At 37.0% G+C, this 24,787-nt stretch overlaps 4 protein-coding genes across 9 annotated transcripts in view; 2 read left to right on the top strand and 2 right to left on the bottom strand.

Annotated features, from left to right (window-relative positions):
• Nucleotides 1-88: 88 nt before the first annotated feature.
• Nucleotides 89-6,945, bottom strand: LOC117384208 (zinc finger protein ZFAT-like). The gene is made up of 23 exons (XM_055228087.1): nucleotides 6,794-6,945; nucleotides 6,364-6,522; nucleotides 6,166-6,297; nucleotides 5,936-6,067; nucleotides 5,697-5,840; nucleotides 5,546-5,622; nucleotides 5,384-5,457; nucleotides 5,232-5,297; nucleotides 4,995-5,137; nucleotides 4,821-4,912; nucleotides 4,582-4,730; nucleotides 3,683-4,502; nucleotides 3,482-3,608; nucleotides 3,170-3,402; nucleotides 2,934-3,015; nucleotides 2,697-2,816; nucleotides 1,767-1,940; nucleotides 1,601-1,692; nucleotides 1,376-1,517; nucleotides 1,155-1,258; nucleotides 979-1,066; nucleotides 781-887; nucleotides 89-333 (listed from the first exon to the last, which is right to left on the bottom strand). The coding sequence occupies exons 1-23, from the start codon at nucleotides 6,810-6,812 to the stop codon at nucleotides 139-141; spliced, it is 3,471 nt and encodes a 1,156-aa protein (XP_055084062.1). The 5' UTR covers nucleotides 6,813-6,945; the 3' UTR covers nucleotides 89-138.
• A 253-nt stretch (nucleotides 6,946-7,198) lies between these two features.
• Nucleotides 7,199-9,481, bottom strand: LOC117383752 (protein tyrosine phosphatase type IVA 3-like). The gene is given in 6 exon segments (XM_033980968.2): nucleotides 7,199-8,362; nucleotides 8,549-8,623; nucleotides 8,719-8,849; nucleotides 8,919-9,011; nucleotides 9,385-9,463; nucleotides 9,465-9,481. Coding segments are annotated over 6 exon segments (513 nt in total). The 3' UTR covers nucleotides 7,199-8,244.
• A 6,970-nt stretch (nucleotides 9,482-16,451) lies between these two features.
• LOC117383282 (protein NDRG1-like) lies at nucleotides 16,452-18,700 on the top strand. The gene is made up of 12 exons (XM_033980405.2): nucleotides 16,452-16,629; nucleotides 16,724-16,829; nucleotides 16,932-17,052; nucleotides 17,126-17,188; nucleotides 17,274-17,334; nucleotides 17,423-17,509; nucleotides 17,594-17,650; nucleotides 17,788-17,954; nucleotides 18,028-18,127; nucleotides 18,211-18,246; nucleotides 18,348-18,399; nucleotides 18,477-18,700. Exons 1-12 carry the CDS (start codon nucleotides 16,579-16,581, stop codon nucleotides 18,695-18,697), a joined length of 1,122 nt encoding a protein of 373 aa, XP_033836296.1. The 5' UTR covers nucleotides 16,452-16,578; the 3' UTR covers nucleotides 18,698-18,700.
• Nucleotides 18,701-19,894: 1,194 nt separating this feature from the next.
• The window catches only part of LOC117383276 (focal adhesion kinase 1-like), a 38,900-nt gene continuing 34,007 nt past the window's right edge, over nucleotides 19,895-24,787 (top strand). For 3 of the 6 annotated variants that reach the window (XM_055228217.1, XM_033980398.2, XM_055228216.1), the window contains exon 1: nucleotides 21,699-21,795. In XM_055228217.1, coding sequence (XP_055084192.1) covers nucleotides 21,759-21,795 — 37 coding nt within the window. In that variant the 5' untranslated portion in view covers nucleotides 21,699-21,758. Of the gene's footprint in view, nucleotides 20,062-21,684; nucleotides 21,796-24,787 lie in introns of those variants that run through there. The other 3 variants (XM_055228214.1, XM_055228215.1, XM_033980399.2) reach the window with 2 other exon arrangements.

Here is a 24,787-nt window from a genome sequence, read left to right on the forward strand (position 1 = left end):
ATTACAGACATTTCTTTAAACCTTTCTTTAGGTTTCACAGTGATGAAAATCTAGCACCGTTGCCATAGCAATTAACAATTCAAAACAAAATATGACTTTTAAACAGAAAGGTAAAGTGAACGAAGAGCAGAAGATACGCTAGTTGTTGTCTATCTCCACAGTCTGTTCCTGCACATAGACGATGTAGTGGTGTGTGTTGTCTCCCTGAGTTAGGACAGTAAGAGCCTCCAGACCCTCCGCCTCCTCCACCACCATCACCTGATCTGCTCCCAGATCCTCCTCTGCGTCTACAACCATCAGCTGATCAGGGCTGATTTCCTGTTCCTCTGCAATCTGCAAGTTCACACAGTATTATGTTAGAAAAAGGGAAATGAGTTTCTAAAAAGTACAATATAAGTAACATACAATCTCAATAAAGAGCAAATAGAATTAGTTATATAAAATGTACAAAAAGTATAAAGTAAAATAAGTTCAAATTTAGCAAATTACCATCAGATATAGATATACTTTATTTACTATATAATTTACTGTATGGTTGCATTCTCATTTTTCATTTTATATAACTAACATGAAGTACAAGCAATAGTAATGGGTTGCATAAGGTAGGTGTTCACTTTCTTCCTTGTTGGAAGGTCTGAATAGGTTAATCCACTGATTTATTGATATTTATTGATATTTTCAATTCCCATCAAAGCCTCGTCTTTTTTTCTAGGTTCCCAGTAAGACTATTAAACTGCAATTTTAGATTATTTCATTTATCGGTTTTCTGTTGTGGTTTACCTGCTCCATTACAGTGACGGTGCCTGGAGCCATTGCCACCATTGGAGTAACAACATTGTGAATGTCTGGGTTCAGTTCAGTGATCTGCTGCAGAATGTTTACAGCTTCTACAAAACATAACAGCAGAGATCAATACTTTCACATCACTTTATGTAATTTATATTATATTATTTTACTGTGTAGTGGTGGCTTTATTACCGTTGTCTTGTAAAGTCTCGACCGGCACTTCTGTCAACTGCATCTCATCTTCTACTGGCACAAACTGTGTCTCAACGGCTTCAGTTTCCTAGATACCCCGATTAGAATTTCATTCATTCATTTCATTAGACTGGCATTGTTAATAATGAAATTTTCAATGCATGTATTATGATTACCTCAAAAGAAATCTGCAGTACATTCAACCTGTGTTTGTTCTTCAGGTGGCGGTTTAACTCTTTCTTGCTTACATGAACAGAATCACAGACCGGGCATTTGAAACCTATACACAACACAAATATATTTCTTTATTTAATCTTTAGTAAAATAGGAGTGTATTTCCTATAAAGAGACAAATTACTATTATACTATAAGTTCTCTGTAAATCTAAATGTGATACCTGTCTTTTCCTGTGTCTCTGGGTCTTCCGTCTTCTGTAATTCTGTGTCTGGATACTGTTCATCTGGATGTTTTGTCTTATAGTGACGTTTAAGAGGACCAACTTTATTGCAAGAATAGTAGCAATGGGCACATTGAAAAGCCTGTTGTTATAAAAAATAAGGGTACATTAGACAAATATTTTCTAGTATACAAATATGAATAATCTAAATAAAAGGGGTCTGACCTGTCTTCCTCGGGCATGTTGCTCCATGTGTCTTGCAAGAGACGGTTTTAAAGCCGTGGCAAAGTCGCACTCTGAACACTTAAATTTCCTTCCTGCTCAGAAATGTTTTAAAATAATAAATATTAAATAACACACAATACCAATATTAAAAAAATGATGTACATACCTTCAATGGTGTGACTTCGAGTGTGGATTTTTAGTGAGACTTCAGATTTAAACTTTTTACCACACAAGTCACACAAGTGAATTTTCTCAGTTTTGTGTCGGTTCATGTGAAGCCTCAGGTTACTTTTTCTGCAGCCAGCATAGTCACACATGTCACAAGTGTATGGCTTTATACCTAAAAAGGATAGACCAGGTTAATCAGATGAATTTGCCCAAGAAGAAAATATACTTAGAGTCTACTATTTATGTTTCTGTGCCTTTCCTTAAAGGAGTAATTCATTTTTATGAAATTTTACTCAAACTTGTATTTTAGTGATTTATGCATGCTTGAAAAATCCTGCAATGTTGTATTCAGAGCTTGACTTAATAATTTACGTTTTTGTTCTTCAAAAACAAAATTCTCTTTAACACTGAATTAAAATCAGTGGCTGGCTACAGTGAAATGCCACATTAAGCAGACCAGCGGTAGAGAATCGCTTATGTAGTTTTCAACAGGAGGCCAATGGCCTTGTTTATGTCATTAGGTAATTGAATTTGAATTGATTTAGTGGTTTAAAATGAACAACTTCAAATAAAATAATAATTTACTATGTCATAGTTCATCACTAAATACCAGAATAAGCATAATTTGTCTTCTTTAACTAAATCTTTCCAAGCAAAACATGTGAAGCAGAAAACAGAGTTAAACAACAACAGCAGATGGTAAAAATGTACGTGGGTAGGCCATTGAAGCCTCAGTAAGGGTACCACTTCAAGGTAAAGTGATCATTAAATTTGGGCAACAGCTAATCTAATACTGAGTGCAGCGAGACAACAGATGTCCTCAAGGCCAGTACTTGTGACGATTATGTATTTAGGCAGATTTATTGCCCGTGCAGAAATACTGTCACTGTTTGTAAACTTATTTGCTGAAAAGACAGCAATATAGTACCTTCATGTGCCCAGATGTGCTGCTGAAAGTCATTGCTGTTTTTCAGGAAGTAGGAGTCACAGTAAGGGCACTTGTCGGGCTGTTTCTCCATCCGCCCTTTACCCTCGACGGAGACAGCGTCTGTACATTAGAGATGCAAAAATACACTGATATAAAACCATCAACAATAGTATGTGGATTTTTTTCTTTACTTTTAGCTTTCTTTTAGCATTAAATTGTATAACAAAATTAATTTACCAGGGTGCATTTTTCTCATATGCTGCTTAAGGTGGTGCTCAGAATAGATGTTGTTACAAACAGGACAGGGTGCAGTCTTTGTCTTAAAAAAACAAAACAATACAGTTATTTAGCTGATCGGGAGTCATTTTTTCATGTGTAACATGCAGACTTATACTCTCTTCTGTTTTTTTTTCTAACATGACTGGAGTAAGACACACAAGTGGAATATTAGGTAAAGCAGGTAAAAGACATACCTCTTCATGAAATCTTTTTACATGTGCTTGTAGTTTATATTTGTCAGGTGTGGTAAATTTACAATCCGTATTGGGACAAGACAGCATCAAGTCACTATGTTTGTGAAGCATGTGTCGATTCAAAGAGCTTTTGGTGACAGCTGAATAATTACACTGTGAACAGTACTGCAGGTGCTCCTTAGTATGGGTGCGCACATGGTTGTTATAATGGACTTTGTAAGCAAAAAGTTTCCCTGCAGAACACAAACACTGAATAATACGCTGAACTTGAATGATGAAGAAAAGTAATTAAAATAAGATCATGTAACTCACCACAGTATTCACATTCTAGGTCCCCATAAACCTTTCTTAGTTGTTGCAAAGTTTCAATACTTAGCTGAGTTTTCTGAATTGATGAAAGCACTTGAAGAAAGGCATTTCCAATAGTGACCTCAGATTCCTATAGAGAAATATAATGCAATTACAAAAAATGTTTTGCAGTAAAGTACATTACAAGTGGCAATGTTTCTGTACCTTTTCAGACTGCAGAATTTTGTCCTTGTTGTCCAGTGAAAAGAGTGACTGTGTATTTGGGGTCACGTTAAATTTTTGTATCTTCAAATCAGAATGTGTGGCTTCAGGTATGCCATTGTTGGGGGCTAGACTTAGTTTCTGGTCACTGACTAAACACTCCTGTTCTTTTCTACTTTCAGAATCCTCAGACAGGTTTGAAGTCAAAGATGTTTTATTTTCAGCTTCAGAGAGGCGTGGATTAATCAAAGTTTGACAGAGCTCAATTTGGTTGCTTTGTGATGAAACTTTTGGGTTTGAATTTAATCCTGTGTTATGCTCCAGTAGTCCCATTTCCAGATCTTGAGGGGGATTTTGGTCTACCTCCAGTTGACTAATGGGAACTTGCAGTTCTTCTGGGATGTTTTCTATTACCTCTTCCCTCACGCTCTCTTCTTGGCTTGTCTGCTCAATTAGTTTCTCAGAATCTTGGCCCCATATTCCTCCACCAGCTTGTATGAGCTGGTAGCTGCTACTGATACAATCAGTGAAGGTTTGATCTTGGTCTAGTTCTGGATGGGATTCTGTCACGTGAGTCTTGAGTCTGTGACAGCTCACAAACACACCTTTGCACACACTACACACATAAAGGAAGAAGTGCTTCCTAACATGAGCAGTAAGTCCACTTAGTCTGCTTGCAGCATATTCACAGAGCATGCAGCCAAACGGAGGCTGAGGCTCGTGGACCAGAAGGTGGCGGTTTCGCTCCTGGCTGCTTTTGAAACATCTCTTACATGTAGGACAGTGAAATAGAAGCTGCCGAAATCCCTGACGAGTCTTTAACCTACAAGAAATATATAAATAAAATTTCTCAAGTAGGTAACAATCAGAGGTATACATTAAAACAATCTTGTTAATACAACCTTAGTTGTTGGTAGATTTTATTAATAGCTGAATCTTTTAAGTTATGGTGTCTCTCCATGTGTTTCAGCAAGTTCTTCACGTCAGAGTACTTACACTTGCAGAAACTGCAATGTTGCTTCACTTTTAAGTGAACTCTTTCAATATGAACCTTCATAATACAAAATACAAAAGCCCATGAGAAATGACATTTTAAACTCAAAAAGTGATTCAAATTATCGCAATATCAAAGATAAACTGCCTTTAGATGTCCAGAGCTGATGCAAGTAAAAGAACAGTGGTCACAATGAAACTTGTCTCCAGTATGTTTCCTCAAATGAACATTGAGGTTAGCTACAAAGAAAACAGCAAATTATACAGATACAATATTTTACAACAGTAAATATATTTTGAACCTGTTACACCCATTACTTACCTTTAATCGCTGAGGCATAATCACAATGGGGACATTTAAATGGTTTCTCTTGAGTGTGAGTTCTTAAGTGGGCAATCAGTGAATGTCTGAATTTAAAAATCTTATTGCAGAACTTGCAGGTAAAGATCTTTATTTGAGGGGAACTAAAGAGCAAAAATACCACATAGTACTTAGATCCATCTATATACAAAACAACAGATTTTCAGATGAATTTACAGTATTTTCAGTATACTATACCTGGTATTGCCTTGTGCAATAGAATATGTCTGAAAGCCTTTGCTGACCTCTGCTGTTGGCTTTAAGCTGTTGTTCAGAACACATAAGAAAAATGAGGACAGAATGCAAGTTATTTCATGTTGATATTATTTATTACATGGCTGTAATATCACCTTGGCCCTGTAGTCGTTTTAGGATCATCAGAGGATGCTGCAACTTCGCTTGTAGTTTTCTCTTGTGGTTGACTCTAAACAAACATAAGAGAAAACATGTACTGGTAATTAAATTTGTAATGGTTGATGTCCACTGCCGGTGTTTTCATTAATGTGATTTGCCTGTGGTGTATCATGTGGTACTGTCAACTCCTCTTCTGTGGGACTGTCCTCTTCTACAGGGACCATTTTACTCACATCTGTTGGGTGTCAACAAAAAGTAATTTACAAAAGAGATTGACAAAACAAAGAGAATGCATAAATAAAATAATACCTGGAAGTATCTCATCTTCGGTTAAAAAAACCTTGATCACTGACTTTTTGCTGGCTGTTGAAGATGTTTTTTCTTTTGATAAAGAAGTTTGGTCTTCATTCTGTTGACGACCTTTTTTAGCAGTTTTATGAGGTCTGAAATTGCCTTGAAAGAAAAATTATTTATTCTGAGTCCTTTAATCTTGGAAGACTAAATAAAAGAAGTATTTTATAACAAAGTAATTTTTATTTATTTCTTACTATGGTCATTTTCTTCCACCTCATCTTCTTCCTCAACCTTCAAGCAAATGTGTTTGAGGATTTGTCGCCTGTTACTAAAAGTGCGGAGACACTGTTTGCATTCCAAACCTAATTCCTCCTCCTCTTTTCCATCTACAATGCAAAGGGTATAATAAATACATTGCAAATGGCCAATTAAGATCAAATACAGAGAGCCCCTAGATGCTATCATCTAGATCCCTAGATGATACCTTGTTCATTTCTCTCTCCTTCAGTTTCAACATTATCTTCTGTATAACCTGGAGAAACTTCTTTATTTCTTTTATTTGCTGACCCTTTTGGTCTTCCACGCTTTCGTTTAGATGGGGTTTCTGAAAGATGAACTATGCTTTGTGAGTTAGTTTTGCAAGGCTTATACCATTTTTAATACACATGTAGCCTAGACTGACCTGTGGGTTTATCTGCATGCTGTGGATCAAGGGGCTGAAGTGTAATAATAAAGTCATGTGAGGACCCCTGCTGTTGGTGCACCTGAGAGCAGTGAACCAGTAATTGAGAGTGACTGGGGGAAAACAGGTTGCAAAGTCGACACATGAACACAGCAGCTCCTGAAGAGGATTAAAAAGAGGTAGTTTTGATGATGTATTAGATTGGTAAACAATTATTCATTGAATTCGTTATTTATTTTTGTTTTTAAAGTAATATATTAACTCTTATATTCAGTTGAATACGCCAGAATTCACCATTCTTATTATCTTCATAAATGTTGCTTAAACTTATTAACAATTTCTGTGTAGAACACCAATGACACTGTTTATTTTGGTTTAGTCCATGAGGCCGCGGTAAACATATTCGATCGTAGCTAGCTTAAATGCTTACCTTTCGCTTGCTCGTCCATAGTTTTCAGCAATAAATAAGCTCAAAACACACATTGAATTTCAACCACCAAATAGCTACAGTTAAGTATTTATGTATAATTTCACTTAAGGAGTAAAAATTCTGTCGAATCTGCGGCATTGTCATACATACAAGTAATTAGCGGATGTGCCACAATGCTGATGTATTTTTTATGAGCGCCTCTAGTGGATGGCTGACTTTACCGCACATAGCCAGCGCAATGATTTCAACATGGATCTTATTTATCCTTGTGTGTTCTATTAATACATCATACCTTATTTTATGCATGTCTTATTTATCATAGTTTTAACTATTATTATTCATTGTTTCATGATTCACCATATCACCAAAGCACATTTCTAGTTTGTGAATTTTGTTTACATTTATTAGAAAAGTAGCAAGTGCATTTCAATCATAAACTGAATATGAATCTATAAAACACACACATAGTCAAGCAACACATTCTCACTCAAAATATGTAAAATTGACTGGAAACGGTCAGTCTCTTCCCTTTCTCATAATAGTTTATTTTTATTGGAATTATTATTACAATCAAACAAATTGCTCTTCAGGAATGAGTCTAAGTTGAGTTTTCTGAATAAGGATTAGTCTATTGATAGTGTAAGGTCATTGAAAGTTGTGTGATATTACAAAAGCAAAATACATGCATTTTCCCCCCATGATTATAAGTAAATACTGTAAACCACTGTGTAAACCAGATGTTTCCTTGTTCATGCATGTTTCAAAAAAAGTACAAACAAATAAAATTTATAAGATGCAGAGCAAAGCATAAAGTGTATGTTTCAATAGGCCATCATTTCAAAATTTGTACTCTGACTATACAGCAATGAATGCTATATGTATCTTCTGAGACCTTTAATTTACAAATAACTATATAATTTACACTTGTATTGTTAAAACAACAAACTCTCTAATTATTTACACCAAATTTACATACAGTATGTAATGTATTGGTGTCATTATGTTTCTTTTAAAACAGTTCAGTGACAGTAAACAGTCCATTTGTTAATGCACACGCCGATATGTAAACATGACCACAGTGAAATCAACAACAAGCTCTTATAATTCACATTGATACAAGCTTCAACTGCTTTTCACACACTGTTATATACAAATAAAGATGTGAGCATTGCCAAACAGCTTGTGGACATGTGAAGCATAGTAAAGGAAAGATTTATGTTCATAATTTAGTGTATTTAGGTTTTTTTCCATCCTTATTCTGAAAATGGCAGGTTTACCTGGGGTTACAGTGTTGCTGGATTTCAGAAAATATTGTTCTTGTCTACTGAATCATATATATCTCATTGTTTTAATTACGTTGTAATGTGCTCAGACCAAAGGAATAATTTCATCAATCATTTTCATAATCTGAATGCAGGGACCAGGGCTGTTTAAATGTCTGCGGAGAGACTTTACATGATGCTACATTTGTTCTTGTGTGAGTGAGAGTCTTTGAACCGTAGTCTGTGCTTCGATCTGTACTTTTCTAGATAAGTCAGCTGTTTGCTGTTGATGGCTCCTCTGCGCTTTCTGAAACACATACAATCAACGTTACAAACACCGCACAAAATAATGTGTAATTCCCTTATAGTATGTTTTTTTTGTTTTGTTTGTTTTGCAATAATAGTAAGCACATTGCAAATAAATAAAACAGAAAAAAAATGCTTCACTGTTGCCAGTAGAGGGCGCATGATGTACGTTTTTTATGGCGCTTACTGTCTAATAAGTTGAATGGCATCTTCATACTTCATTCCACTTTCAATCAAAGCCAAAGCAACCAGCACAGGAGCTCTGAGCAAGCAGAGAAAAAAAACATTCCTTCTTTAATACAATATTATTTGACAGCACTGGTTTTGAACTAAGTGAACTAAGAGAAATTAACATACCGTCCAAGACCAGCCACACAGTGAACTGCCACACAGGATCCAGGGTCCTCCTGAAACTTCTTTTTTAACAGGCTTAACCAATCATCAACCAATTTATTGGGGGGTGGTGCTCCATCATCAAATGGCCAATCCTAAAAATGTGCACACCGAAACCTCTATTAATCTCATTAAAAAGATCCTAGTTGACAAATTGTCCTTACCACCACAGTGATGCCATCATTCTCAAGGGGTGTTTTATCATACGTGCTGTCACAAACTCGAACTACTGTGGTGGCACCATAACGCTTCAGGTCCTAAGGAAGAGACAGCAAAATAAATTAAGCATAATATTTGTTACTATCCATGGACTTCAGCTGCTGCAAAAGTTGGACCATTAAGCACACACAGAGTGATAGGCCTGGATAGGTCACATACAAAAATACACAACTGGTCATTCATAAAGGCACATGTGTAGTGTTTTTTTCACACAGTTGTTTCTGTAGGGACCTTGTGCGGATATTATATGTATTTCTAATTGAAATAGCAATAAATAATTCAAAACATCACTGAATTGCCATTGTTACAAGTAACAACAATGTAAATGATAATATGATATAGGCCTAATCAAATAAATTATGAACACATCTACCGTATTTATCACCACATATTCATAATAGAGTTTCTTACCTCTACAAATGAGCTGAGAGTGCTGTCAGTGGGGTTGTGTGTGATCAGGAACCTCATGTTTTTGTGACACAGTTCAAACAGGAGCTGGACGGTTCATGGTGACAGCTTGACCTTTGACATGGAGAACATATTTTTACTTGATTGTTTACATAATTGAAATATTTTTGCCTTGAATTAAGTCAATATGAATCATCAAACCTCCAACTGAATAATATAAAATAGAATAAAAATGTTTGTATGAAGGCAAAATCAAACTGATTTCAGAAATCTTACCTTTAACTCTGCTCTTTTTCTCAATAAAGTTGCTGTTTTGTGAAGAAATATTCACCGCGCTAAAATGTTCTTAGTTTCGTCTTGCTCTGTTGTCCAGATAAATGTTACCCCATCAGATGCTTGTATCGTGATGTCCACAATTGTAACTTTTTTGTTTTGACTGTTCTCTCCCTCTTCCTTCTGTTCCTTCAGTTGAGTCCCGTGCGCGGCTCTCCCACTAGTTACCCCATCAGCTGGCTCGCCCTGCTGTCTACGGGATGGGCGTTCAGCGCTCAGAGTCCCAGGATGACATTGTACAGCTTTACTCAGTCTAAATGTGTTGAGCGTTGGCAGTAGTCTCCACTCCGCCGCACAAACTCCATCAACCAGAGATTCTGTCAACAAACACAAAAGTAAAGTCATGATGCTTTTACATTGTAATACTATGCAGAGTGGAAAATTGTGAAATCCTTATTATGAAATATAGAGAAACCCAGTATTAATTGGGCTGTTATTTCATACCATATACTCTCTGGCTTCCCAGTGTGACATGTTCTATTAGGCGTATTCTAGGAAATAATTTCTTAATGGCTAATTATGAACAAATGTATTTAATTTAGTCAAATGTTAGATGCTGCTGAAATAATTTCTTTATATAAATGAACTCCCAGCATTAGTTATCCCACATCGTTATAGCATTTGAAGATATGGTCATTTTTTCCCCTTTTCATTTTAATTGTGAGAAGAAAACACAATCAATAGCCTATCAATAACTTTTTGCATTCTAACTATAATACAAGGCCTTATACAAGCTTGCCTTTATTCTTTAAAAAAAATACCAAAACTCTAAATGTTTTACTTGGAAAAACATAAAAGACTACCAGCCATGTTCTGCTCACATGTGTAAACTCACAGACAAACAACCAAGGAAAGGCCTAGAGTAATCTGGGTAATCTGTGGTCACCTGTAATAGTACTACACACACTCACAGTCTTCATGGTCACATGCCAGCTCAGTCACTCCTCCTCCAGGAAGGTAGAGACTATTCTCGGTTGTTGACTGTGTGTGAAACAGTATTTACCTGGTGTTGCCAATTGATTATCATAATGGAGATTATAATAGATACTGTAAATGGAGCTGTGGAAAATAAGTGTTTAGATGTTTTGATGAGAAAAAAAGATGGATTTCAAATAAGAACAAAACAAGAGAACAGCCTTTTGCTTTCTGATCTAATATGTGTAAAAACCCATTTGTGGTGAATTATATTAACACTACCAAACCTTTTGGAGCATTGAAAAAATGTCTAGACACTAGCAGTAATTCCTATTAAAATGGCAAAGCCGATCTTCCTTGTTACATTAGAGTAGTTTACAAATTATAAATAGTTGCCTCCACACTTGGTCAACTGGCTGCCTGACTCCTTTCCTGCAAGGCTGGATCAGGACCCAAACAGGTTAAAAATGGATGCCAATATTATTTTAATACTGTGTTAAGTTGCCAAATATTTTTTACACAAGCCAGAATACATATGAACTCAGTTGGGAGGTTATCGAGTCAGTCCGACTAGGGGGATTTGTGTATCACTGAAGTACACATCAGTACTAACTTCTAATAATGTAAATATATGTGTTGAGTCCTAATGGTGTCACTTATTTCAGCAGGGTAGCTTGGCCTCTGAACTGGGAATGCGTAAATCAGTGTCTGACGGTCACAGCAAAGTAGCAGCCTCCACAACAGTATGAGTGCTGACATTCAAGCAGCTGATAGCCTGTTATAGTAGACCTTTAGACATGAATATCTGTGGCTTATTTATAGCGATCGATACCAACCACTAAATCTATAACATTCATTTTTTTTGTATGTGAAAAAATCTGGCATATTTACTGAGCCTAGACAATGAAACTGTCTAATTATAGTGTGATAGACCAAAGTGGTGAGACCAAAAGACTATTTTTCATAGATTGTCTTGATGGCAACAGTTATTTTGAAGCTGATTGGAGCACTCTGGTAATGTGCTGTCATAATCTGTGCTGTGAGACAAACCTCTCATAAATATTAAACCACTGATAACATCTAAAATGTGTCTAAACAATTCCATTTATCTCTTGTTATCCTTACCGTTTAACTCTCCAATGCCAGTATAAACAGCAGTTCTTCTGTGTCTTTGCCAAATGAAATCCAACAGCTCCCAGTTTCTGCCTGAAGCTAAAATATCTAGTCAAAAATGGACCCAATATAAGTAGCACAAAGTAAAGCCTGTGTGTAACAACCTGTTGCTGTGCCCCGCTCAGAGCCTGAAATAGAGCCTCTCCTGCCTCTCCTGCCTGTCCCGCTGAGCGGCTGTGAGCAGCAGTGCTGTGGCCCCTGCAGCAGAGCAGAGCTGAGGATCTGTGTGAGCTGGTCTAATCAGGCTGAGCAGCCATCTGACCCTGACAGCCCTGTCACCAGCAGAACACTCTACAGTTAATGCTCTTACAGAGAAGAGCCTCTCTCCCCCTCCTCTCCATTCACTCCATCCACAGCCACTCACTGACTAAGGCCCACACCTACAGGACACCCTGCTGATTACAAGGTTTACACAGAGGTCAGCAGTAGTGGTACCAGCACCACCCAGAGTGTGACCTTGCAGAAAACATCTCAACTAATTTCATACCTAAATGCATTTCACACAAAAAACCATTAAGAATTTTAGTGCGCATTTTTCCATATCCATCTGGATCTTCTCTTGTTTTCTTCCTCTCCTCGCTTCATAGTCCCTCCCTGAGCCATCTAAAAATAGACAGCCTTTTGAGTTGAGCTACTAGAACGATTGGCCAAACCTGCGACAACAGAGTCCCACTTAATAAAGTTTCTCTTTAAGTGACATCAAGCACTGTTTTCTATACTCCCTGCATATGTTAGATTAAAAAGGTGAAACATACAATTAGAAATAATTGTTATAATATTGTTATAAATAAGGAATTAAATAAGGAATAAACATTGTTTATTTTCATGATGGTTGGCATTTTTTTACTTGGTCACTTATGCAATATGTTTACACCTTTTTGTCCTGAGGTATTAGTAATCCTAAAAAGTTATCCTAGACTTTAAAAAGGCAGACCTCCTCATGCATCACAAGAATGTGTTCACCCAATAAATCAGGTTTTCAAGTGGTTGGTAAACACAGTGGTAAACAAGCTCATATTTATTATAACTAACTAATAATACCTCTTCCTATTTATTTACAACTTCTGTTTTTTATCTAAAGGCATTTGTTTTGATGGAACAAACTGGCACAGACTGGCCTAAACGTGGTTACACTGGTTTTAGGAAATCTGAGCTGCTCCTCTGTAGGTCAAAACTCAGCTGACACTTTCATGCTTTTCAAAGCTCCTAAAGGACACTGACAAGGTAGTGGTCTTATTCCCTCAATCACATAAAGCACAAAACTGACCTAAAACCTAATTGTTTATTTCTCCTATATGTAAAATACAGATAAATCAGCTGTTCTTGATACCTTCAGGGATTGTTGCTATTTAAATCCTTGTTTTTTAGCGAGATACTCTAATCTGGTTAAGAAGCTGTTTGTACTTTTACTGAAGTCTTAGTTTACATTCATAACGTAGAGAAACATAAACACACACATATTAGAATTAAGCAGCATTATTCTCAGGTCAGTTCTGTCAAGAAGGCACAGCGTTCAGCAACTGGTGTGAAATACCAGGTAATTCCCAGGGCAAAGAAAGAGTAACTGGATCTGAAAAGGAAGCTCAGTATTTCCTCTGATTGAGTGCCCCCCACACATCATTTCTGGCACATAAAGTATGGACTCTAGCAGAATAATTAGCAGCAATAAACTATAGTATTTTTTTTTAGAAGATTATAAAAAAATAAGTTAATAAGAGATTAGAAGATATTTGTGGCTTCCTGGGTTGAGCCATGTTAATATTTTGAAATCCCTCTGGACTTGGAGAGGATCAGAAGGTAGATTTAGCTTTGGCTCCAAACTTCAAAGAAATAACTTTGTGGTCTGACATTGGAAGACCTAAAAGGTAACCTACAATAGGGTCCTCTCTGGGGCGGGGACTCCCACATACATGACATTCTGGATCTCAGATGAACTTTCTATTTAATCACCTGTTTCTTTTTATTATGGAACTCCCCACTCCTACATGATAGTGACACTAAGAAAATAACACAATAATGTATCATTATTAAATTATAACCTGTTCTAAGTATTTAAATTATCTCTGAAATTTATGATCCATATAAATAATTTATCTAATTTTATTTTTCAAAAGCATTAACAGTAAAGATATTTCTACATATACTTTGAGTCATTGACCTACAAAAATGAAAAACATGGTTGTTACACAAGTGCCATGCATTTCCACCACACAGTGCTGAGAATGAACGTACACACACACGCGCGCGCGCGCGCACACACACACACACACACACACACCCCACACACACACACCCCCCCCACACACACACCCACACACCCACACACACACACACACCCCTACACACACAAACAGCTCAAAGTGAAGCATGTAGCAGGCGGCAGCAGCTGCACTGTGTGTATAATTAGACTGTTTTGAAAGCTGAGAGTAGGGCAGCACTCACCTGCAGAATGAGCTGTAACTATGACAACGGGACAGCAAGACAATGCCACTTCAGATGAGGCAGTTCTTAAGTCAGACTGGTGCCCTCCAGTCAAGAACACACTGACAGAAACAAAAGGAAAACACTGGAGTACGTGCACTACCTGTCCTGGGAAAGTCCTGTGGAACATGGCTGTGAGACTGACATGGCTGCTCCATATCCATAACAGTTTACAGTTATAGCCAAGATCTAGTTCATCATGTGCATATGCTGTATGTCAGTAAATTAAGCAACACTACCCACAGCTAACACTAAGCTATCTCCTGTCTTTTAGCTAGCAAAGTTTAGCAAAGTTTCAAGTTTTTATTTCAGTGATGCTGACATAAAGGTTCATCTTAATCAAAGTTAGTCCAACTTTTAGCCTCACGTTTTCTATAATATATAGGTCTGCTGACAACTGTAGCTTAATTACAATACAAAAAACAAACAAAAAAACAAAAAACAAAAAACAAACAAACAAAGAAAGCAAACCAAACCAAAAAAAATGAATGTGCAAATAGCTGCCCTGTAAGTAGCTTACCATAGCAAGAGGCGCAAAACAGGCCACTGGCAGACTTGGTTTTGCAGTATAGCCAACTAAACTAAAAATCTTCAAGCCTAAATAATTTGCTCTTTTCAAACCAAGGGATTGTGCATGTGTGACCAAGTGAGGTACTAAGACATACTACTGTATGTCTATAGCTCCCTCTAGCGAAGAACAGCGAGAAGACAACAATAAAAACTTGGGACTGCACGTGTGAACCTCACATAGTTTAAAAGTGATTTAATCTAAATGTTGAAATATTGTGCTTTGTAAAGTAGGTGATATGGTCATTTAAGATGTGATTCGCTATTTTGGTAACTACTAACTGAGTAGCCTACGTAAAATATGAATGTTTTTTTCATGCCTTAAGTGATTAGCAGTTCAAACTTATAGCCTACATGTCGACAATCACTAACCACTAACAGATTTTTTTGGTTAGTAACAATTATTGCCTTAAATCTAATCAGTTAAAATAACTGGTAAATTATTTTGATCAAAACAACATAGCCTATATGGGGCAGTGTCAGCAGTGAAGTAGGCTATCAGGCCAAACCTTATTAGTCAGGGTTAGTTTTCTGTTTAAAAGGTGCCTGATTGACGTGTGACCCATCTGCTGCTCTATACATTTGAGCCACCTCTAAAAGGATTACGCCTGGTTCTCACAAAGCACTCCATAGCTGCACAGGTAAACACAGTGATAGCATTATTTTAAAGACATAAGGCCATGTCTGTTTGGTTTCCGCTCTGTCACCTGGTAGTGCTTAGGGCATCTGCATATGGTCCTCAAATAGATTACAGGTAATAGACACTTTCTTAATAAAGAATCATGTTTAGCAGATTGACAACATATACCTGTTATCATATAGCCCATTTTAGCCAATTGTCCAAAAACATGGACTTAAAATATTTTTATGTGCTCAAATGCAACACCTTAGTAATCTTTTTATTTGTTAGTGACTATGTGCTGGAAGCTGGACATGTTGGGCATATGTGCTTTGCAGCAATAGTAAAGGTATTGTAAAATAGGCCTATTCTATTAAGTAAAGTGAAAATAAATTCTAAAGTAAGTTTCATTGCTTTAAGCTTATTGATTCTTATAAGTGTTCATTGGAAATATATTGGCATGAAACCATTCACACTTGGCTTAAGTGTCAAGGTCAGCTGATGAATGTGATTATTAACAGATGGCACACTAAGTTCCTATTACAGTTCTATTGGCTGTAAACCATGATAAACCTAAAAAAATGCTTAAATGTGTTTCTACATCCAGCGGTATTGTGTATATACTCCCAATGCCTTACATGATAAAGTATTTATCTATCTATCTATCTATCTATCTATCTATCTATCTATCTATCTATCTATCTATCTATCTATCTATCTATCTATCTATCTATCTATCTATCTATCTATCTATCTATCTATCTATCTATCTATCTATCTATCTATCTATGAACTAGCTGAATTAAACTAATAACAACACAACACTATTTGTGGATCATTTCTATGTGTGTGAGGACAACAGAGAGGTCAGATTAAAGGAGGAGCAGTCAGTTGGCCACATATGAACCAGGTTAGGCTTAAAGACAGATCAGCGGTGAGTATATAAACCAGCTCAAACATATGTCTGGGGCACTTAGCACTCTACAACCACTTTGCTCTACCTTGTTTTGTGGCAATGTTTAAGATTGATTAGTTGTACACATTTGTTATTTTTGGATTATTTGCTCTTCTCTGCTCATTTTAGTTGCTTTTTTTTTGCAGATTCAGCCATGGTTCTGGAGGACAGCGAATGTGACTCTGTTTTTGAGCCTCACATCACTGTAAGTATCCAATTTCAATTACTACAGGGCAAAATTTAACTTCTAAATAATTGATTTTGCTGACAATTTTACCAATTTACCTTGTATGTTTTAGGATGACTATGTTGAAACTCAGTATGGAAAAATCCACTGTGTCTTGGCTGGGACTCCAAGGACAAACCGCCCCATCATCTTAACCTACCATGATGTTGGACTCAACCGTATGTTACATTTATTTATGCTAAAAAATAATGTTTTTATTTATATTAATGTATTTTTTGATGCTTAATTAATACATGTTTTTGTTGGATTGTTAACTCTAGACAAGTCCTGTTTTGAAACCCTCTTTACCCATGAGGACATGCAAGAGATCCTCAGACATTTCCCTGTTTGTCATGTTGAAGCACCTGGACAACACGAGGAGGCCAAAACTCTTCCTGCTGCGTAAGTAAACTCATCTTTGTATAGACAGATTGGCTGTATTTTCTAACTATAATATGTTCTGTCATTTTTATAGATACATCTACCCAACCATGGACCAGTTGTCTGAAACCCTGCCCACTATTCTCAAACACTTTGGGTAAGAATCACCTTATTTAACTCTGCAACTGCTGTCATAAACTCAGTCATCTCCTTCTGTAAATACCTTAATCTTTGCCCTGCAGATTACGCAGTGTGATTGGACTTGGAGTTGGAGCAGGAGCCTATATCCTGGCTAAATTTGCTGTAAGTTTATTTGGATTTTTAATATCTTCTTATTATATAAAGGTATCATGTCTGTATCTGATCTTAAGGATTTTATGTCTGTTTGTAGCTGAACCATCCCAATTTGGTTGATGGACTTGTCCTGATCAACATTAACCCACATGCAGAAGGTTTAATGGATAGTGTGGCGACCAAGGTATGCACAGTATAGTGTCATACAATGAGTATAAGTTATACTGTATTTTTCTTACAGTAATTATACTTTGTGTGTTTTCAACAGCTCACTGAATGGACCCAAACCCTCCCTGACACAATCATTGCACACATCTTTGGAAAAGTCAGTAACCTAAATGTATTCCCCTTCACAAATGTATTTTACTTTATCCATACAAATAAAAAATGTATTCGCTCATTTTAGGAGCAAATACATTTTTACTGTATCCATACAAATAAAAACGTATTTTCTCATTTTAGGAGGAGATCCAGACAAACCAAGACCTCATAGCTACATATCGTCACCACATCACAACAACTATGAACCAGTCCAATGTGAGTCAGTTCTTCCGTTCCTATAACAACAGACCCGCTCTGGAAGTGGACAGGCCTGTGCCAGGAGGAAATGTGACTGTTCGCACACTGAAGTCAGTTAAAGTGTTTTTTAATATGAGGACAAGTTTTTAATTAGACTTTAATTAATTTATGTTTGTGCTGCAGGTGTTCCACTCTGCTGGTTGTAGGAGATTATTCCCCTGCGGTGGACCCTGTGGTTGACTGCAACTCAAAACTGAATCCCACAAAGACCACACTGCTCAAGGTGATTAAATATGGTCTATTCATAAGGATGAGGATAAATTAGAAGAAAAACCTGACCAGATATATTAACTTTATGTCTTTTAGATGGCAGACTGTGGAGGGCTTCCCCAAGTAGATCAGGTAAAGATAAATATTATCTGGCCAAGAGCAGTACAATGTACAATAGGTTCAGAATACCTCAATAATATCTGTTATTGATATCCTTACGTTTGTTAACACAGCCAGCCAAAGTCATTGAAGCCTTCAAGTACTTTATCCAGGGCCTGGGATATTGTAAGTTACCACCTAACAATAACCTATAGACCTATACACAGCATTCAGTTGTCAAAACATTTGTCCCTATCCTCCAGTGTCCAGTGCCAGCATGACCAGACTTCGGTCCAGAACAAACTCCAGCACCTCTTCTTACGATGGCTCCCGCAGTCGTTCACACACCAATGATTCTCAGCGTGGCAGACTGCCCTCTACTGGCACAGACAAGAACAAAAAAGATCACAATGACATCGCTATGGAGAGTATTCATGGAAATATGGATCATCGAATCTCAAAATCCTCACAAGTAGCATGCTGAGGTCAAGCATAGTCGTTTACTTGTCTATATTAAAACATATCATATCTGTTTCTATCTACTATTGTATCTATAACTACATCATTGATAATTACCATATTTACCATACACATGTTTATTGTGACATTTTAATAGAAAGTTGACTGAAGCTCCATGCACTATGCTCTTATAGCAATTTAAATGTATTCAGATGTGCTGTCTATAGATGCTCAGTCTGAATCCTGCCCTGAACTGCTGCTATTATGCTCCTGCATCTTCCTTTTCCCTAATTCCAGCTCCCACTAAATTATTAGTAATTAGCCAATCTAGTGAAAAAGTAAAATTGTATTTTAATTGTTTATTGATAGGAGTTCAGTTACCCTTCATACATAATGGTACTGAAAGAGATTTTAGTTTAGCTGAATAATTACATAGGCCCAACTTAACCACGTTGAGATGTTAATGAGATTGTAGAGTAGACAAGACTATGGGCCAATCTCTATGTAAAAGCAAATTGAATAGCCTATGTGTAATTGTATATGACATTTCTAATAAAATTTGTAATCAATCTATCTGCAGTTATTCATTAAGTGTAGCATAATAAATTAACGCTTGTCAGTTCATAAAGCAAAATTTCCCTCTCGTCTGAACAGTCAGGGAGGTCCACTAGGTGGTGCACTTTGATTAAGCAAGTCACAATTGGGATGCTGCGATAGGGTAGTAATGCTAAACCTTTAAATGAGCTTTGTGGCATAATCACAACTGGGGGGATTAACCATACTTAAACTGGATACAATTGTTACATTCAAGGAAGAAATTTGGAAATTTGCATGGGCTCTGCCCAATTTACAATTCACAATTAAAGGAATATGCCACAGTATCCCCTGTATAAAATAAATAAAAATAGTCAAATACAAGAAAGGCCTAGGTGATAAAGTCATACAGAGTATCCAGTTCAGAGATGGTGATATTTCACTGCATCAATCATCATCTTGACAGGTGAGACAGGTGTAGCAAATGTTACTGGCTGGTACACCTCTGGTCATCCTCTGCCTGTCAGTCTGTCTCCTGTGTCCCCCTGTGTCCACTTGTGTCCACGTTGTGTCCCCCTGTGTCCCCCTGTGTCCCCCTGTGTCCCCCTGTGTCCACTGCTGCAGCCATGTTGGAAAAAGGAGCAACAGTGCTAACAGCTAGCAGTGGACACCTACAGCCTGGCACGGCGCTGTTGTGGACAAAACACTGGGAGTGGGATTGAAGGGACACAGATCTTCGGGACACGGAGCCGGCTCTCCTATCCGCGGGTTTATGAGTGATTTTTAAACACATTGTCTGTGGATAAGTGCCTGAATCAGGAGACTAGGTGCGGCCGGACCACAGCTCTGGAGAAAGTGAGTATTGATCCCTCTTGGGGGCGGATTGAGTGGGAAATAGCCCCACCGTTAGCACAGTTAGCTTAGCATTAAATGGGGTACCAGACAGACAATGAGTTTAAGCACATACAAGGAACTGGTTACTGCATTTTAAGAGATCAGATCAAGGATCTTTATGGTAAATTGAAAGCTCGATAGCGGCGTGTGATTGTGATTTTTGCATGGTGAAGTCATTTGTATTCCTCACAGACAGTGGTGCAGTGGCCGAATCCTCCCCTCTGTGTGTCTCCTGCGAGGTGCAAAGGTCCAAGAAGGATTTCAGTAAGGCTGTACTTAACATCTGTCTTGTGTTGATTAACGAGCTCGTAGGCTGTATAAAACTGTAAAAAATAATGTGATTTTAAGACAAAGGGAGGCAGCTCCTCACCCTGAGCATCTCAAGTGTTTGGTTGTTTGTCAGCCATAATAATGTAACCCTCGCCTTTTCTCCTACTTAATATTTCAGTGTATTTTTACCTATTGAAAAATTTCGAATAGACCTTGATGTATTAAGTCAAACCGTACTATTTCAGAACATAAATAAATTGTTGTGTTGTGCTGCTGCTGTTACCAGTGATTTGTCAGCATGTCCCCTGGGTCTGTGCAGCCAGTGCTTGTCATGTCATGATCATTTTAATTGTTTTCCTGCTCAAAGTGTAGTTTATCTCTGTTTTAACGGTTGTTGTATCTACATTGCAATATTATACAACAAAAGATGAAGATTTTAATTTGCCCACATTTTAAATTAATATTATATAGTATTTTGTGGAGACTTTAAAATATACATTATGATGATGATGATTATTGTTATTATTATTATTATTATTATTAGTAGTAGTAGTAGTAGTAGTAGTATTGTTATTAAAATTGTTAATAATAATAATTTTATTTTCAGTGACAGCTCAATGATGAACCAACCTTCTAGCATAGTAGAGGTGTTCATTGGTTTATAATAATCACCATTATGGCTGTAGTCGAATATGTTTAAGAATGAAGGCACCTATGTTGTAGAAGAGAAAAAAGATACAATATCAATTGAGAACCCACACACTGAAGTCGAATAAGCTTAAAATTAAGCTATATACTGTTTCTGACAGTGTTATTATTAATAGTGTCCCATTTGTGTTTGATTGCATCAAGCCTGTGGTTAACAGGTAATTGACTAATAAAGTGACTGACTGATCAATCATAGAAATGAGCAGATTTTAAATCACTAGTATACAGTAGATTTTTTAGCACCACTTTCTGTGTAGTTTGCTATTTTTGAGTAATTTCACACGCTGTGCTGGTGTTTTTAATTTCTAGGTACCTTTGTGTGTCTGTCCTCTATTGCTTTCACTAATTTGTTCTGACAGGGATGGAGTGAGCCTCATTGAGCGTGTTACAATGATCTTTACACCTGTCCGTTTCGGGTGAAGAGGAAAATTACTGGCAAAAGTATATTGACAGGGAGGAACAGATAAGAGAGGGGAACACATGCCTGGGAGAACCATACTTGTGTTTTGAAATGAAACTCAGCCCCCAGGTGTGTCACTCCAAAACAATCAGTGGGCGGGTGTTTTCCCTCCCTATAAGTGACAGCATACAGTCCAACTAGGAAGTGGTGAGACCGAGTAGGAACATACAAGCTTGTGTGATTAAGCGGAGGTGTGGGGCTCTGCGTCCTGATTGTCAAAATGCAGTTCTGGGATTTCCTAGGCTGCACTAATGGAGGTATGTACAAGCAGAGGCATACTAACACATAGATGGCTGTGTTAGGGTTGAATTGGACTGACTGTTTGGGATCTTTGTGCTGTATAGACAGGTATTGAGGGTCCTCGTAGGTTGAGAGCTTGAAAGGAATTTGTGCTGCTCACCGCTGTGGCAAGCAGTTGCATGTGGAAACCTCGCAAGACAGGTAGAGTGTGGCGCATAAACGAAGAAAGTTCAGATATGGTATAAGTTATGTTTTCTTGGTATTTTGTGTACAAAAAACTCAGAAAATAAATTGATTGTGTTACATGTGACAGCAAAACATTCTAAAAACCCTGTAGTTTACAATTGAGCTGGAGGAGAATATTAGCTGTCAGATTGCAGATTTGTTGCATCTGATTTATGGGTTAATATCTCTGTAAGTATTGGGCCACAACCTGGCACAAATTGCAATGTGTTCTCTGTCAGAATAACAAAACAATAGAAAAAAAAAAAAGACAAAAGCTTCAGAAAGTGGTGCCATTAGATAGAAAGGATAGAAAAGGGAACCTTTTATTTGTCCCCAAAATTTGGAAATTTCAGTTTGTTGTCAGGTTTCAGCAAGTTTGTGGAGTCTGAACAAATAATAATAGAGTTACACAGGCCCCTGCCCTCCATCTGAAAATATGATCAAATACTAGATCATCAACACAGCCCCTTGGAAGGAATCAAAAGTTTATCCTGTGCAATGTTTAAATGCGAAGCTCGTCTCCCCCAAAAACAAAATATAGCAGATGTTTACTGCCATATCTTAGAAATGAATCCCCTGTGGTTCGGTTGTTTTCACATTTTTCTGCAGTTTTCTTTCCATAAAAACTAAAGGTAATGTTGCATAAAAACTGCTTGCAGTTATGTAATTGCTTGTAGTTGAGGCATCTCATAAAAATGGCTGTCACTTTAAAAACACTAATGACTGTGACAAGACAAGCTCAGTGTTGTCTCATTTTTCACTGCATTTTACATTTTAATATTTTAACAATATATTGTTTTATTATGAGTTGCAGAAGTGGCAGTATGGCAGAACAGCATATCATAAATCTTTTAGTTTTAGACATTTATGTATAAAGATATAACATAACATCCCATAAAATTTCCCCCTTTGGTCTAAAAAACAAGCTAAACAAGTCATACTTTAGTATTCTCATAAACATAGAAGTAACTACTATGAATCTGTAATTTGTAAATTTTTGATCAGCAAAGGAAATAAGTGACAATTGTTTTACATAAAATAATTCAAATATGGATCAAAACAAGATTTGACTTAAAAAGTGTGGCATATTGTATGCAACAACAACAATAACAACAGTGTCTAATTTAAATGTGCATTGTCCGGTGCCTTTACCTTCAGTTGTGGTTACATTTTATTGCGCTGGATTGGATTACAGGATAGTCTATTCTGACACCCATCCTGCGCCTGGGGCCGTCTTTTCTGTTTTTCCACTAATACGTGTATTTAAGATACCTGATGTGTTGTGTCACTATTCTGCAGCTGTCAGGTTAACATGCATTGGCTTTGTGCAAATAGTTGAGGATATTACTTATGCTTTACATAAATGCTGCACTCAAGTTAGCTTCCATCCCTGGCACAGTTTTCCTCTATTTGCGTAAATATCTGGCTTGATGCTTTGCTTAAAAATGTGCCCTGGAAACATTTTTATCTTGACCAAAGTTTCATTACCTCTTATTTCAATGTGTTCTTATGCCACATATATTGCTGGAATGAAATGTCCTGGTGCAAGGTTATTGGTATGGTCATCGGTTAGTGTAGGTTATTACAATACATTTTAGCTTCTGTGTGGGTGTAAAAGATAAAAAAGAGAACCTTTTATTTGTCCCACAATGTGGAAATTTCAGTTTTGCAATGTAAGGTAGAGGAACAGTAAAAAATCAGAATAGCTAATAATTTAAAAATAAACCTTAAATATAACTGGTTAACTAGAGTAATAAAATATACTTTGAAAAAAATGAAGTTACAAAATTGAGTAAAAATACTGATAATAAAATGAGACACAACACAAGTAAAGTAAAACTATGCTACAAATACATTTGTGTAAAATAAGTGGCTATGACTGTTTATGTACAGTACAATATATGGACAACAAGACAGGGACAAGTAATACAAAAGCTGATGAGGGCTACACCATAGCAATGTTGTGCATGGGTAAATGACAGATGACAAATTATTGTGTCAGATAGATTACCTTCTTGGCACAGCCAGTCATGTGGCATCCCATGGTAGATTAAAATCTATGACATTCTGTAAAGATGGAGAGCCCTCATATTTTTGTATTTTAGTTGTGTAATATTGTTAAGGAAAAAAATGTCTTATTATGATCCTTCTTTTCAAGTTGGAAAAATGCCCATAGCTCTAAGACAAGCCTGAAGGTATATAAATGTGTATCCTTTTAAATGCTGTGGTGTCTTAAGGCTATATTATGCCAGTGTCCTAATCAATGCTAATTCAACTACTCTGCGTCTCAGTCCAGCCTCTGTATTAATAATGATAATACATTAGTCTTATATAGCGCTTTTCCATAGAGACAGTGATCAGTGCATGATGCAGAGGAAGCCTTTGTTGTCTTGATGTTCAGCTGTGAGTTGTGCAATGCTGTTAGCGGGGTGTCAACTCTTGCGTAGCCTCGCCGGTCCAGTGCCAGAGGCTATGGATTTCTACAGTGAGTGGGAGAAGAGGGAAACGAGATGAGTGTAGGAGAAAGTCTGAAAATATTGTTCTGTTCCAACTGACTGACGGATTTTTCATTACACTGTTTACTACTATGTATTGTAATTTCTGCTAAATTTACATGAATGGTGTTCTATGAGGACAAGGTGTGCCCATTTTTGCATGAGTCATTTACCGTAAATTTCGGACTATTGAGCTCACCTGAATGTAGGCCGTACCAGCTAAATTTTAAAAGAAAATTTTGTACATATGCAGCTTATATTCAGGTGTGGCCTATATGATTCAAATATT

The sequence above is a fragment of the Periophthalmus magnuspinnatus genome, chromosome 16, assembly GCF_009829125.3.
Source record: "Periophthalmus magnuspinnatus isolate fPerMag1 chromosome 16, fPerMag1.2.pri, whole genome shotgun sequence".
Taxonomy (NCBI): Eukaryota; Metazoa; Chordata; class Actinopteri; order Gobiiformes; family Gobiidae; genus Periophthalmus; species Periophthalmus magnuspinnatus.